Source organism: Homarus americanus, unplaced genomic scaffold (assembly GCF_018991925.1).
Source record: "Homarus americanus isolate GMGI-L3 unplaced genomic scaffold, GMGI_Hamer_2.0 scaffold36970, whole genome shotgun sequence".
In the NCBI taxonomy this organism is placed as follows: Eukaryota; Metazoa; Arthropoda; class Malacostraca; order Decapoda; family Nephropidae; genus Homarus; species Homarus americanus.
The window spans coordinates 3050953-3067395 of NW_024740094.1; the positions used below are offsets into that span (position 1 = coordinate 3050953).

Below are 16443 nucleotides of genomic sequence, written 5' to 3' on the forward strand. Positions count from 1 at the left end.
GCCCCGCCCCGCCCCGCCCCGCCCTTTTGTGTAACTATCTCTATATCTATCTGGTTTATCTGTTTTTCTGACTATTTATATATCCGTCTGTAGGTTCTCCATACACACTCTCACACTTACACACCTGCAAATATTGTACAGTTGTGGGACATCCTGGCGCCATCCCAGACCTAAACACCTGTATTTCTCTCCCCCAACACACACACATTCTCTCTCTCTCTCTCTCTCTCTCTCTCTCTCTCTCTCTCTCTCTCTCTCTCGGCCTCGTAACAATTTGATGAATGTTCGTGTACGTGAATCTGCCTGTATACATATCTGTGTGTATCTGTGTGTGTGTGTGTGTGTGAAGGTACTAGTATACGTGTGTGTGTGTGTGTGTGCGTAATTGTGTACGTGCTGGTATGGCCGTACACAACCTGAACGCACGACGCACCACGGACTCGGGTCAAGGCTCTAGCAGAGGTGTTGTGTCAGCTGCTGTGTTAAGCTCACCTGTTGATGATACATGTTTTATGTCTATCCATGCGTCCGTCCGTCTCTCCATCCATGCGGCCGTCCGTTTAACCATCCATGCGTCCGTCCGTCTCTCCATCCATGCGTCCGTCCGTCTAACCACCCATCCGTCGTCTCCATCCATGCATCCGTCCGTCCAACCATCCATGCATCCGTCCGTCAACCATCCATGCATCATCTCGTCCAAATCCATCCATGCGTCCGTCCGTCAACCAATGCCGTCGTCCAACCATCCATGCGTCGTCCGTCAACCATCATCCATGCATCCATGTCGTCCAACCATCCGTCCAACCGCGTCCGTCAACCATGCGTCCCATCCATGCGTCCGTCGTCCAACCATCCATGCGTCCGTCCGTCCAACCATCCATGCCGTCCGTCCATCACCGTCCGTCCGTCCAACCATCCATGCATCCGTCCGTCCAACCATCATGCGTCCGTCCGCCAACCACATGCGTCCGTCCGTCCAACCATCCATGCGTCCGTCCGTCAACCATCCATGCGTCCGTCCGTCCAACCATCCATGCTCCGTCCGTCCAACCATCCATACGTCCGTCCGTCCAACCATCCATGCGTCCGTCCGTCCAACCATCCATGCGTCCGTCCGTCCAACCATCCATGCGTCCGTCCGTCCAACCATCCATGCATCCGTCCGTCCAACCATCCATGCGTCCGTCCGTCTTGTATTACCCATCTCTTCTTAACTTGTTACTGAAAATATTGTTCAGTAGTTAAAGAGTCTCGTGTAATGTTGACGCCATAAGACATAATGACCTGGATACTCCTCAATAATACACAAAATGGCGGTGGTATTGCTCGTGACTGTATTTAAGGAGTGTGTGTGTGTGTGTGTGTGTGTGTGTGTGTGTGTGTAGGAGGCGGGGGAAGAAGGTAGAGAATGTGTAAGTAAAGGTGACCAACTCTTACCTGTGACTCATCTTAGCCTCCTTCCTCCCTCCCTCCCTCCCTCCTTCCCTCCCTCCTCCTTCCCTCCCTCCCTCCCTCCCTCCCTCCTTCCCTCCCTCCTTCCTCCCTCCCTCCCTCCCTCCTCCCTCCTTTCTTCTTCCTTATTTTATCCCGGTGTGTAGCTATCGGCACGTTTGTCTGACCGTGATGGATGGTGTGTGTGTGTGTGTGTGTGTGTGTGTGTGTGTGTGTGTGTGTGTGTGTGTGTGTGTGTGTGTGGTTTTGTGTGTGTGTACGTACATAGACGCCCAGTATGACGTGTACTTGATGATCTTATAGAGATTTAGGTTGTGCATATATTACACCTGGTAGAGTAAGCAGGTGAACGGGAGGAGGGGGACATAGTGAACCTTGTGGGGTGAGGAGAGAGAGGAGGTGCAGGGGTGAGGGAGAGAGGAGGGCAGGGGTGAGGAGAGAGGAGGGCAGGGGTGAGGAGAGAGGAGGGCAGGGTGAGGAGAGAGGAGGGCAGGGTGAGGGAGAGAGGAGGGCAGGGGTGAGGGAGAGAGAGGGGCAGGGGTGAGGGAGAGAGGAGGGCAGGGGTGAGGGAGAGAGGGCAGGGTGAGGAGAGGAGGGCAGGGGTGAGGGAGAGAGGAGGTGCAGGGGTGAGGGAGAGAGGGAGGGCAGGGGTGAGGAGAGAGGAGGGGCAGGGTGAGGGAGAGAGGAGGGGCAGGGGTGAGGGAGAGGAGGGGGCAGGGGTGAGGAAAGAGGAGGGGCAGGGTGAGGGAGAGAGGAGGGCAGGGGTGAGGGAGAGAGAGGAGGGGCAGGGGTGGAGGAGAGAGGAGGGCAGGGGTGAGGGAGAGAGGAGGGCAGGGTGAGGGAGAGAGGAGGGCAGGGGTGAGGGAGAGAGGAGGGGCAGGGGTGAGGGGAGAGGAGGTGCAGGGGTGAGAGAGGAGGCAGGGGTGAGGGAGAGAGGAGGGCAGGGGTGAGGTACGAGAAGTCAGTCCTTGATAGTGTTATTTACCAGCGTGTGACCTCCAAGGTACACACACACACACACACACAGTGAGGGCTTTAAAAAGAATGAATCATGAAGATTAGATGCCCTTCGTTTATCAGCCCATGAATAAACACACTAACCTAACTTAACTATACTTGTAAGGACGTGTGTTATTATTATTATTATTATTAGTAGTAGTAGTAGTAGTAGTAGTAGTAGTAACAGAAGTAACAGAATAACAGTAACGATGTCATTCTCGTTATACTGCCACCAGGAAGGCAGGAAGTGTTGTTGTGTACAGTTCAGTGAGAGCTGCTGAGTTTGCTGGCCCTCCAAGGTGATCTCTGTACAGTATTGCGTCTTGAGGGAGAGAGGGTGGGAGAGGGAGGGGTGGGATGGGAGGGGTGGGAGGGATGGATGGGTGGGGAAGGGAGGGTGGGAGAGTGGAGGGGAGGGGAGGATGGACGGTAAGGGAAGGGAGGGTAGGAGAGTGAGGGAGGGAAAGAGTGTGGAAGATCAACCACCACATTGCACATTAACATATTGAAGCCAGACATTACATCTGAGTGGTGTGTGTGTGTGTGTGTGTGTGTGTGTGTGTGTGTGTGTGTGTGTGTGTGTGTGTGTGTGTGTGTGCGTGCCATTTTCACCACAACCACAACACCACTTCACCACCATTACACCATCACATCACACTACCATACCACACACCACAACACCACCACAACGTCACCACAAACATCATCACAACATCCTAACAAGATAAAGTTACAATATCACTACAACATCCACCCCCAACCCATATCCATTTCATTCCCGATAAATTAAGTTCCAGAAAGATTAATTACTCACATATTAATACACATTTATTCATCACCAACACACCCACACACGGGTTGGTCCTGAAGCTGAAGTAACACCACCAGAGACTAAGTTGTTGATGAACTTATGGGAACAGGATTTAGATTTTCGCTTGTTGTCTCATCTCGTGTAGTGACCCAAGTTTATGATGTAGATTTTTATGGGGTGGTGGTCAATGGTATATACAGGTTAAGTGGCTGATATAGAGTAGGTGGCAGAGTGAAGAGGTAGTATAGGTGGTGTTATTGGCTCTGAAGGACGGTAGATACAAGGTCGGTGGCAGGTAAGTGGTAGACGCAGGGTAGGTGGTAGACGCAGGGTGGGTGGTAGACGCAGGGTGGGTGGTAGACACAGGGTAGGTGGTAGACCATGGGCAGGTGGTTAAGATCATGGTAGACATAAGGGTGGGAGGTAGTAGAGACGAATGGCAGTAAGTGGCAGACAGGTGCAGGTGTAGACAGGAGTGGCAGCACAAGATAGGTGTAGACCCAGGGTAGGTAGACAGGCAGGTTAGATCATTATAAGTGGTGAGTGGTAGACAATAAGAGTGTTGTAGACACAGGGTAGGTGGTAGACACAGGGTAGGTGGTAAAACCGTCCTCGAGCAGCACTATCTGGCAGGATATCCGGCCGTGTTCTCTGTATCACTGAACACGTGAACCAAGTAAGATGAATAACAACTGTTCTACTACTACTACTACTACTACTACTACTACTACTACTTGGAAAAAGTGGCCTCCAGCCTCCCCCAATAGCCACACCTTCGCCACCATTTAATTACCTTAATATTAAATATCCTAATACATATGTAGCTATCCTATCTGTGTTAAATTAGTTGAGCCGCAGACCTATGCGGCATTCAGTGACTGTAGCCTCATAGGCAATATCTGCAGCAGTTGTCGGAATTGGGGCAGAAGCTCTCGTTCCCCTGAGGCTGAACAAAGCCGACCGAAGGAGAGAGAAAGACAGTCGACATCTCATTCAGGCTGTAACGAAACTTCTGGGCTGCTGCTTCTGTTCGGAGATCACCTCCGCGAGTCTGGCGTAGAAACATCTTGCACTTGGTCCCATCCCACCAGAGGTTGTGAACACTAGAGGAGTGAAGCTGCCTTGATCAACGTTTTGGATTCTCTCCCCATATGCCCTTATCTTGTCGTTCTCGTTCCTCCTATGTGCAGCATCGAGAGTTAGGTTACGGTGACATGCGGCCATGGGATCAAAAATCCTGATGTCGAAGAAAGCTCGCTGTCCCCGCGTCCAGAATCCTCGAGCACTGACGTCAACACGGGCTTCGTTAGATGTGTTTGAAGTCCTATGTTGGAAGATCTCACCATCCAATGGAAGGAGGGTCGGTTCTACCATGACATCCCGGCAGATTTCCTTCAACATATTTGCTGTAAGGTCCCTTACTTCGTCATGCTTCATGCATATGAAGCCCCCTTTCTTGTGGCACTGCAAATCCCTTAGCAACCCGTCAGCTATACTACAATGACAACGGTTGCTAGGGACGCCACCAAGTACGAGTGTAGGTTAGTGAAAGGTCAGATGATGGACGCTGCCAGTACTTAAAAGGTCAAGATGAACTACATTGAGTACCAAAATGTATCCAGTTTTTTCGTAATAATACAGATTTGTACTCAGTCGCTCATTGATTTTTATTTATGTATGGTGATAAATTGCTGTTGAAGAGACGACGCGAGGAGGGTAGTCACTCCTTAATGACATAGTTATATAATTAGACATATCTTAAGAACAGTGAGAGATACTGTCGCCTACCAAAGTCCTGTCGTCTCTCCTTCTGAACCACGAACCCAAACATTCAGACTCGTGAATCCGAAGCATTTATGGATAGAAGAATGTATCAGTCTATACTGCTTCGGGTTCACGAGTCTGAATGTTTGGGTTCGTGGTTCAGAGGGAGAGGCGACAGGACTACAACATTCATATTTGATGTATATTATTCACCAGGACGTCATCTACATCTGTTGCTTTCGTAGGATCGAGAAAAGGTCAAAGGTCATGGTTAGAGCTTTGAAACAGGCGTTGCCATTTATTACTACCACAATTAATATCACCACTACCACCACTACAATCACCACTACTGTCCCCTCTACCACTACCGTCCCATACCACCACTATTGACCCCCCCCCCCCCATATCCCCGTGGCTTGTTTAGGTTAGGTTTGGTTAGACTACTTTAGGTTAGACTAGACTAGGTTAGGTTAGGCTAGGATAAGATAGTTTAAATCAGGTTAGATACTAGGTTAGGTTAGGTTAGGTTAGGTTAGGTTTGAGATTAAGACCATTTCAGCCCACAATTGTACTGTATTGTGTTTAAAGATCTCTGTACAGGGCCCTTAACACTCTGGGTCTATGTTCTTCTGTTCTTATGTTCTCCCATTCGATTGTGTATAAATAACTATAAATTTTGAGTTAGTCCGTTGGTGGGTGTGAGTTAAAAGATTGTCATTTTATCGTTGACAAAGAAGCCACCAGGTGTGTTGATACCTGTTGTCTAGCATTTACCTGTCACACCCACCTGTCACACCCACCTGTCACACCCACCTGTCACGCCCACCTGTCACACCCACCTGTCACACCCACCTGTCACACATCGTTCACTTTCCACTGTCCTCCAGTTGTCTCTCCTGACCTCCACAAAAATGGCGGAGATGGAAGGACAAATATATTCTATCATTTCATCTCTGTATCCTGACGTGATGTATGATACAGTAAAAGTTATAGTTTGTAACACGTAAATGGTAACTGTATCGCCAGCTGACTGTGTGTAAAGATAACTGTTGCCTTCACCACCACCGGCTGGCAACACAGTTCGTTGACTGATGAAAGTATTCTTCTATTCTTGTATTTTATTAAACGGGAATTGGTGACATAAACAACCTTACCTAACTTAAATCACCGAAAGATTAACCTAACCTCACCTCATCCCCTCAATACTGTTAAGGTGGTTAATCTTCAGGTGAAATAAGCTGGGGTACAGTTTCTTCCGGTGATCCATTTTTTTTTTCTTATTGTTAGGTTACGTTAGGTTACGTTACGTTAGGTTACGTTAGGTTACGTTACGTTACGTTAGGGTCAAGATATATCAATGATTTTAACCCTGTGGTTGTCCCCGAGTGTAGAGGTTTGTTGACACTCCTTTATATCGAGGGTCTGTTAGATTATGAAATCCCCATCTAACGTACAACATGAAGAGGTAAAATCCGTTATATGAAGATTTACCTGTAATTAACGCACGTGTGTGGGGGGTGACGCGCACGGTGTGTGTGTGTGTGGCTATCACGTGTACGGGGGCGGGAGGCACGTGTGAACTTTCCCTACAACCTCACGTGATGGACCATAGTAACAGCCCACAAGAAGTACCCTGGCGCTGGTGACGTCGGCTGGCTGGCTGGCTAGTATGTAGGGCGTCTGCCACACACCCCTTTGTCGGAAGACCCCTCATCCTCCCCCTCCCGAGGCTGGGTACAACACTAACCCAGACACGAACTTTTTCCTGTGGTTTTCTCTATAACATTTTTCCCCAATGACTTTCCTGTGATTTTTCCAGCGATTTATTATTATTTTCCTTGTGACATTTTTTCCCACATTAGATTTCTCGCAGCGTGTGCACTTCTTGCCACATTGTTTACACTGGTATAAATCACAAAACATTTAAACTTCCCCAACACAGTCATTTACCAGTTACTCACCTCACTATGGTTAACTAAAAGTTGTTACAACACAGGTACACAATGTTACATAAGAAAGGTACAAACTTACTCTTACACAATGGGTGGACGCCATGCCAGGCCGAGCTCTTGCGTGACTGTGTGGGTGAGTGGATACCAGTCGACCAGTCATAAAGTCGTTCACTCACTGTACATCCATATGCCTCAGTCAGTCAGTTTCAGTCATGTCATCCACCAAGTCATAACCTCAGTCAGTTCCAGTCATCCAATTCAGATACTCAAACAGTCATATTAAATCATCCACTCAATCAGTTAACATCTTAGATATTATTGTCTGATGAAGAACCACCCCCCCCCCCGCTCCATTCCTGCTCAGTTCATTACGAAACCTCTTCCTCCCCTCCCCCTTTCGTGTTGCTAAGGAGGGGAGGGAGGGTGAGGTAGGGGTGGTTGGCGCCGCGGTGATGCTTGTGTGCAGGGGGAAGGGGGTAGGCTAGGCTAGGCTAGGCAGGATGGCATATGTTGGCACTAATGCATCTTGGTGAGCCTCCCTTGACGCCAGACAGGGTACAGGATGGGTCTGGGGTGTGTCTGTTTACCATCATCTCATAGTTTTGTTTTATTATTTCTTGGTATTTCATTATGTTTCTCTGTTGTACTTTAAGTGATACATAATGGTGGGTTTAATTAAAGGCTTTTTTTACGATTCTCTTACTAACTATTACCAAGAAATTCTCATCAGCTAAGTTGACAAACTTGGAGGAAAAATCCTTTACGAGGGAAGAACATCATCAGTCATGTCAGAAATGGCGGTAAACTACATAAAAGACCCAAAAATATTTATCGAATGTAAGATATACGCAGTTCGTTTCTTTTCCCAATGATAAACTTATAATTTTATCTTAAATGAGTTAAATGAATTAGAATACTCGTTTCGATAAAGATATCAACAAGAGTTTGGTGTTTTATCACTTATTGTTGGCAGCGTAGCGTGTTGTTGTCGCCAGGCAGGCATCTGGGTACATAGCTCTGATTTTTATTTGCTTTTATCTATTATTAAAAGGTCTACACATGTCGGGTTTTAATTTTGTCTTTAATTTGAGAATATAAACCATTTCTGGGATTTAAAAGCTTTCGTGTTAGAATTTTTACGATGGTTTAACCCCTTGAGTACGACGATTTTACCCCTTCAATACGATGATTTAACCCCTCGAGTACACTAGACGAAGGAGTAGCACCCGACCTTCGTATCTTGTGCTGCCAATTGAAATTTTTCCCGCGTCCGAGTAGTTGACTGATCGCCGGATGAGGGCCATTATGCAGTCCGCCCTCATGGTGATTTTATCGTTAGTAAATGTGAGATGGGGCGGAGGAGAGTGAGGAGTGGGGTGAGAGGAAAGGTGGGGTTGAGTAGGAGAGAGAGAGAGAAAGGAATGATTTTTTTCAGTATTATGTCAATTTGTATTGTGGTTGGGTAAAGGAGAGAGGAAATAATAGGAGTGGAAAGAAAGAGAGGGATGATGAGAGGGAATTTAACTGGAGGGGTGTGGTAGTGAGAGGGGTGAGAGAACCATTGCCTTGACCTCTAAGTGCCCGTCACATCAGCCAATGACCCCACACCATATGTATGTTGTTGTTGTTTATGTTGTTGGGTGGACAACCAGAACTCTTGCACCGAGCCCCGCCCCCCTCACACACCCCTGACGCCTGCCTCCAACAACACTCCCCAAGCTTCTCTCACCCCCACCCTTCTCCTCTCTTACCTCCCCTCCCTCTCACCCCACACCCTTCTCCTCTCTTACCTCCCCTCCCTCTCACCCCCCCTCCCTTCTCCCTCTCTTACCTCCCCTCCTCCTCACCCCCACCCTTCTCTCTCTTACCTCCCTCCCTCTCACCCCCACCCTCCCTCTCTCTTACCTCCCCCTCCCTCCTTCACCCCACACCCTCCCTCTCTACCCTCCCTCCCACCCCCCCAATCTCTTCTCCTCTTACCTCCCTCCCTCTCACCCCACACCCCTTCTCTCTTACCTCCCTCCCTCCTCACCCCAATCTTCTCTCCCTCTCTCTTACCTCCCTCCCTCTCACCCCAGCCACCCTCCCTCTTGCAGACCTCCCTCCCTCTCACCCCCGCCCCTTCTCCCCCTCTCTTACCCTCCCCTCCCTCCTCACCCCAATCTCTCTCCCCTTACCTCCCCTCCCTCCTCACCCCACACCCCTCCCCTCTCTACCCCCCTCCCTCCTCACCCCCACCCTCTCTACCCCCTCCCTCTCACCCCACACCCTCCCCTCCACTCCTCCCCCCTCCTCTCACCCCTGCCCTTCTCCTCTACCTCCCCCCCTCCCTCTCACCCCACACCCTTCTCCTCTTACCTCTCTCCTCTCACCCCACACCTTCTCCTCTTACCTCCCTCTCACCCCACACCCTTTCTCCTCTACCTCCCTCCCTCACCCCACACCCTTTCTCCTCCCTCCCTCTAATTCCACACACCCTTCTCCCCACCTCCCTCCCTCCCCCACCCCACACCCTTCTCCTCTCTACCTCCCTCCTCTCACCCCCCTGCCCTTCTCCTCTCTTACCTCCCCTCCCTCTCACCCCACACCCTTCTCCCTCTCTTACCTCCCCTCCCTCTCACCCCACACCCTTCTCCTCTCTTACCTCCCCTCCCTCTCACCCTCTCATAGTACTCTTCCTGCTTCTCACACCCCCTCCTCTCCCACTCGCTCACTGCAGCTGCATTGTTTACACTCTCGCACCCTTCACTGCTGGTATCGTACATAAGATAAATGGTATCAGGTGTAGCTTGAGTGCTTGTGTATATAAATAAATCAAACCTAACCTAACCTAACCTAACCTAACCTAATCTAATCTAATCTAACTGAGCCTTGAGGTTTGGTGTTGGGTGGTGATATTGGCTGACAAGTTTTGGGGGTCAACGTGAAAGGCATATGGCTTCCGAGTCTTCGTGCGTCTCACTGTAGGTGTTTGAATGAATCGTTGTTGTGCTGAGAGAGAGAGAGAGAGAGAGAGAAAATATTAGGAAGATAAATAATAAAACCATTTGTCAGTATATCTTTAATGTCAAGTTGAGAAGAGATGCACTTTACCATCCAACTTTCTCCTCCCTTGACCTTCCCTCCATCTCTCTCGTCTCTCCTTCACTCCCTCCTCCCTCCCTTGATCTCCTCTCCTCCCTCAGTAGGGGTGGAGGCGGCCCAGATATCATAGTTTCACCTGGCGCCAGTCATGTACCCTCAACCCCATCTTCCCTCCTTCCCAGTCCCATCCGCTCTCCGTTAGCTTCTCTGGGGGTCACTGATTAAAACTAGTTGACTGTTTGCAGTCGACCCCCAGCACATCAACCACCTCCCTACCCCCTACCCCCTTCCCTCCCCAAGCACCCCTATCCCTCGGTGGTCATAAACTGCACCACGGCCACTTTCCCCTCCTGAGGTCACCGCTTAATCCTGGCTGTGAGTGCGTGCGTGCGTTTTAACTAAGTATTCTAGTGCCGTATGTTTAATTTCTAGCACTTAGATAATAATAACACCATCACAACACACTCACAACACCTGATCTACCTGTCCGTCACACCTGGTCAGCGTGAGGTACTAACTGTAGTGTGTGTGTGTTGCAGGTGATCGTTGAGAGGTACAGCAAGGAGACCACTCTACCCATCCTGGACAAGACTAAGTTCCTCGTGCCTCAAGAGCTCACCATGTCGCAGTTCGTCACCATCCTCAGGTAAGTTCACCATCTTCTTATGTATCACAGTCTAGTGTGTCACCATCCTCACCATCTGCTAGTGTCACCATCCTCAAAGAAGTTCACCATGTGGGGGGGGGTGAGGTGTTTACGTCGGCGTCAACAAATCGATTTTCTTTTATTGTATATTATCTCGTGAGTCATCAGGTGAAGCCATTACCGTTCGTGAGTTTCCGAGGCGGGGCGGGGCGGGGCGGGGCGGGGGCTTGGTGGATGAGGGAGATTCATGAGCCCTTCCCTCTCCTTCTCTTCCTCTTCTTCCTGTCAGTCTCTCCTCTCTTTCTCCTTCCCTGCCTTTCTCTTCTAATTCCTCCTCTCCTTGCCTCTCTTCTTCTCCTCCTTGTCTCCCTTCCTGCTCCCCTTACCTGTCTCCCTCCTCTCCTTACCTGTCTTCCTCCTCTCCTTATCTGTCTCCCTCCTCTCCTTACCTGTCTTCCCTCCTCTCCCTGCCTGTCTTCCTGCTCTCCTTATCTGTCTCCCTCCTCTCCTTACCTGTCTTCCCTTCTCCCTTACCTGTCTCCTCCTCTCCCTTACCTGTCTTCCTCCCCCTCTCCGCCTCTCTCCTGCTCCCCCCCTTACCTGTCTCCCTCCTCTCCTTACCTGTCTTCCCTCCTCTGTCCTTCTTGCCTGTCTTCCTGCTCTCCTTATCTGTCTCCCTCCTCTCCTCCTTCTTCCTCTTCTCCTTACCTGTCTTCCTCTTCTCCTTACCTGTCTTCCTCCTCTCCTTGCCTGTCTTCCTGCTCTCCTTATCTGTCTCCTCCTCTCCTTACCTGTCTCCTCCTCTCCTTACCTGTCTCCCTCCTCTCCTACCTGTCTCCCTCCCTCTCCCCACCTGTCTTCCTCCTCTTTTTGCCACTTTCTTCCTCCCTTTCCTACCTCTCACTCCCTCAACTCACCTGTTACTAGCCTGGTGAAGAAGAGGAGGAGGAAGAAGTTGAGGAGGGGGGGAGGGAGGTGAGCGTGTTACTAAGTGGGAGGGGGGTAGATGCTGAAGTGGAGGGGAGATAGGAGGGAGGGGGTGGCGAAAATCGTAGAGGTGTTACTATGGAGGGAAGATGGAGAGATGTAAGGTTCAGGAGGGGACAGTAGTATCAGCCAAGTGTGGGGGTTCACACACCTAATTGGAACCTACAGTACCTCAGTAATGGAGAGAGGGGGGGGGGAAGGGTTACTCATCAGGTGAAATAAGCTTGGGGGGCTAATCGTCAGGTGATCCCTCCCAGTGTGTCTGTCAAGGGACACAGCAGGATACCAGGTAGGTCATCACTCGTGTATCCCCTACAGCCTCACATGGTCTGCCAAGGACGCCCTAATGATGGCTTCTTGGCCTTGTGTAACCCTAAAAAGTATCTTAACAATTTTGTGGGAGACAATATGACACAATGGACGAAGGATTTTGACAACCCTACCCAGACAATAAGATTCGTGGTGTCCATTTCGAAATTCATCGTACCCTTCCATAAAGATACTTTTTGGGTGTGTTTATATTGTATCGATTCACCTGAAGAATCACCACCCCAACTTATTTTACCAGAAGATTAACCACCTTAACACTATTTGAGGGGATGAGGTCAGGTCAGGTCAGGTCGATAGGTTAGGTTCAGTTAAGTTAGATTTAATTGGTTGGTATTTGACATCAATAATAGTTATTTTGTGTACAGGGTAGGGTTTGGTTTGGTTTGGTTTGGTTTGGTTAGGTTAGGTTAGGTTTAGTTAGGTATGCGTGCCCCCAAGCGCCCAGTAAGAATCTGTTGAGACCCGAGCCAAAGTTGGTAGCCACACACAGCCCTTGTGTTAACCATTCTGTTTACTTAGTCATGATTTTTTTGGGGGGGAAGAACTGAAGTAATAAAATGTTCCACAAACACATGACCTTATATGGGTGCTTTGTGCCCTCTGAGTTCATTAAACAAGATGAGTCGGTATTTATGTGTGGACTCGGTGATCTGCGTCTCTCACCCCACACACACACACACAGATAATAGGAGACAATAATAGAGTTACATCAGCTGGAATATTAGATCAGCTAATAGAAGACGAGGCAACATTTACTCTTTTAACCAAATGACTGACGCGTGGAAACTGTCAATTGTTGTCCTTCATTGGTAAACAAACCCAGACATACATCGCGGTCACCATCCTCACAACATCTTAAGTCTGTGTTTTATATTTAACTGTATTATGAAACTTACATGTGTGTTTTGTCATAATATAAAGAAGAGTCTGGTACAAATTGCGCAGTGGACCAGCAGTTGTGGCGGCGTCAAGCAGGGAGTGTTGCTTACCCTCGCCACCCTTCGTGTTTATTGAACGGCCTTGACTCTCATGACAGCAGTAGTGTGTCTGTTAGTTCCTCACTGTAGTATTGGTCTAACTTTTGCTGAGATCTTCTGATGATAGAGACACGACATCCAGAGCTTATTTCACTTGAAGATTACCACCTTATCCTAACCCAACCTAACCTGGCGGATGAGTGCAGCCATTAATCCTGTACTCTTAAGACTGTAATAGAACATGACATCTTGACCTGCCTAGTGCTTGTCCAGGATTGAGATATACTGGAAGTACATTGTATTATTAAAGTCTTTTTATATACAGTGCAGTGTATTACATACCTCTTGTATGAAATGATTACTATATCGACAAATGCTGCTGCACTGACAGAGTTTGATACAAACAGTATTACCGTTTAAGATAGATCATTAACACACACACACCAAGGGTTAGAGGGGCAGAGCGTGACCTGTGTATAGAGTGGGAGAGTTACACATAGCGCCATCCACTCCTGTGTTGAGAGATTCCTGATATAAAGTTAATTTCTATTCTGTCAATATGAGTATAAACAAACATGTCTTAGTACAGTCTCGGAGCTATTTTTGTCGCCATCTTAATCCCTTAGCTACAATAAGAGGCTTATATCTCTGTTACCCGAAGAATTTTAACATAGTGACTTTAATACTTTTGAGGACTCGGGCCAGATTCAGATTAGCCCCCGAGGGGGCTAGTTTATTGGGCACCCCCTTACATCCTGTGCAAGGTGAAGCGCAGAAGCGTTTACAGCGCCCAACAGGGAAGTATGAAAAGTTCATACTTGCCTTTGAGGACTCGGGTGGTAACAGCTGGACGCTTCCCTTGTAATTTCTTAATATCTGGTCCGTCACGTAAGGTTGGGAGGCTCTTAGAGTAAAAACAACCTCCTCTCTCCCTTCCACCTCTCTCCTCCCTCATTGTTTATTTTGTTACTTTCAACGATAATAATAATTCTTGATGTTACTCAGAGATACATCAGACTGGTTTTTGTGTGTGTGTGTTTATTGTATTATTAATGTCAGTATTTTATTGATTGTAAGGAAAATGCTATTGTTTAACCGAAATCTAACTTTTATTGAATTTATTGATTTTATTAATTTACTAAAACTTTAGAAATTTGTTTGTCTTTTATTAGTTTGTAGGAAAATGGTCGACGTTCCTTATTATTTCATCAGTTTGTAAGATGATGATTCAAGTTTGTGTTTATATCGTCAGGAACCGCATGCAGCTGCACAGCACCATGACCTTCTACCTCCTGGTGAACAACAGGTCGCTGGTCTCACTGTCACGGCCGCTATCAGAGGTGTACAGGGAGTGTCACGACGATGATGGCTTCCTCTATGTTACTTACGCCAGCCAGGAGGTGTTTGGGTGAGTACCTGTACCTCCTTTGGACAGTTAGGAGGTGTTTGGCACTTATTGACTTACTGTAAAGCTAAATATCACTAAATTAAATAACATTAACCTTCAGTACTGTTGATTGTGGTGATAAAATTAACCCAAGTTATTGATCATTTCAGGTAAAGTGTGTGTATGGCGATGCTTGCTTCTCGTATTTCTGTGATAGACCTCTTGGAACTCTGCTCAAGCCATGGGATCCTGTACAGTATCTTGACGTGATACAGTTGTGTTATGCTCACCGGTAATCCACCATCACTAACGCTGATAGCCTTAGCAAGAGCACCATTGTACATTAAGCACTGACAATTTTTGCTTCATTTTATTCACACTTACGGTAATAGTGTGAATTCAGAATGAAATAAATGACCTCGTGTCTTAAGGTTAATATTTTATGTCTTATAGTTATTATAGGTTTTAATGATTCAGGATAAGTTGTCTAGAATGAAAACTAGACTTGAAAAACGTTTATATCAGGTTATGGATGTTGGGTACAGAGTCACTTAATATCTGGATCTGAATTTGTAAACTCTCAGCTTGGTGATGTAAAGTGAGATATTGGTTTTATGTTTTGACCCTTCCCTTGTTTAAAGAAACTAGGAAATTAACCACATAATTGACTTGTTACCTAAGATCCACCTACTTATGGCTTCCTTTAGCGACCATAACAGGTTGAGTGGCTGCCAGTTGCTAAGTGAATCAAGTCGCCACATCAGTAAATGTATACAGTGCAGTCCTGATAAATTTTCTCTCGTCACTGTGAGTTTTGGTGGTGGCAATTTTTGGTTTCACAGTTTTATTATTTTAAATGTTGTAAAATTTGCTGATATGACATTGCAATAATTATTTCCACAGCCATCAGTCAGTCTCTACTTGTGGCAGTTGCTAAAGATGATAAATATGGGTTAAAATTATTGTAGAGGATAGCCAGGTTATGTCATGTGGTTCACCAAGTACATTGATTATTATTGATGCGTTGATTTTTTTTAAAAAAAAAGTCAATAAACTAATAGAAATGTTATTACACTTGTATGAGAAGTTTGATGTTGTTATTCATAACACTGTGATGACCATAACACTGTGATGACCATAACACTGTGATGACCATAACACTGTGATGACCATAACACTGTGATGACCATAACACTAGCTCATGTGCATGTAATAATTATGTTGTATAGTCACAGTCAAAAAGTCCCGCCACATCTGTTGCTTCACGAACCCTGAGATTCAGACTCATGAACCTGAGGTAGTAGACATTGATGTATTATTCTGTCCGTGGATGCTTTGGGTCCACGAGTCTGAATCTCGAGGAACATGAAACCGTTGGAGAGGCATCAGGACTTTTGACTGTGAGTGTACAGTTGATTAAAAAACTACTGTATCTGTACTCTTGACGCCGATGAATTTCACAACGAACATTACAACTCTTGTTGTCTTGGTAGGGTTGTCAAAAATCTTCGTCCGTTGTGTCATATTGTCTAACACAATTTTGTAAGGATTATTTTTGATCGACTTTACCTACAATATTTATTCAGTATTCCATGAACTCATTGCATCTACAAGTTGTAAGTACAGTAGTGACTAATATTGATTCAGATACACAAGCAGGTTCTTCCAATTTTATACCGTGTACGCATGTGTTTAGTTTTTAACATTGTCCCAGGATTGAAGGAGTTTATAGGGAGTAGAACCATAGTCAAGAAAGTCGCTGATGCCAGGATCTTGGTGCATCAGACAACATGGTATATTTACTTGTGCCTTGCAGTTAAAAGTCACTGAATTTACACCGTTGGTTCACATGTTCAGCCAAAACGTCATGAGAATTACATAGTTATTTACTAGAGACAATTTGTACTTTAATAGTTTGATAGTTCTATAAAAATTAAATCAATGCAACATTTTTATCATCACTAGGAATTTTCATTTGATTGTACTAAGTTAGAGAATTTAGCTCATATGAATCATAAACATTATCTTACTCTTGGTATCACAACAGTTGTATA

The 16443-nt window shown here is 46.8% G+C and overlaps 1 protein-coding gene across 1 annotated transcript in view; it reads left to right on the top strand.

Annotated features, from left to right (window-relative positions):
* Nucleotides 1-15420, top strand: part of LOC121875085 (microtubule-associated proteins 1A/1B light chain 3C-like) — a 19267-nt gene extending 3847 nt beyond the window's left edge. Inside the window, exons 2-4 of the mRNA XM_042379431.1 lie at nucleotides 10573-10708; nucleotides 14255-14410; nucleotides 14560-15420. Coding sequence (XP_042235365.1) covers nucleotides 10573-10708; nucleotides 14255-14410; nucleotides 14560-14563 — 296 coding nt within the window. The 3' untranslated portion in view covers nucleotides 14564-15420. The remainder of the gene's footprint in view (nucleotides 1-10572; nucleotides 10709-14254; nucleotides 14411-14559) is intronic.
* The last annotated feature ends 1023 nt before the right edge of the window (nucleotides 15421-16443 follow it).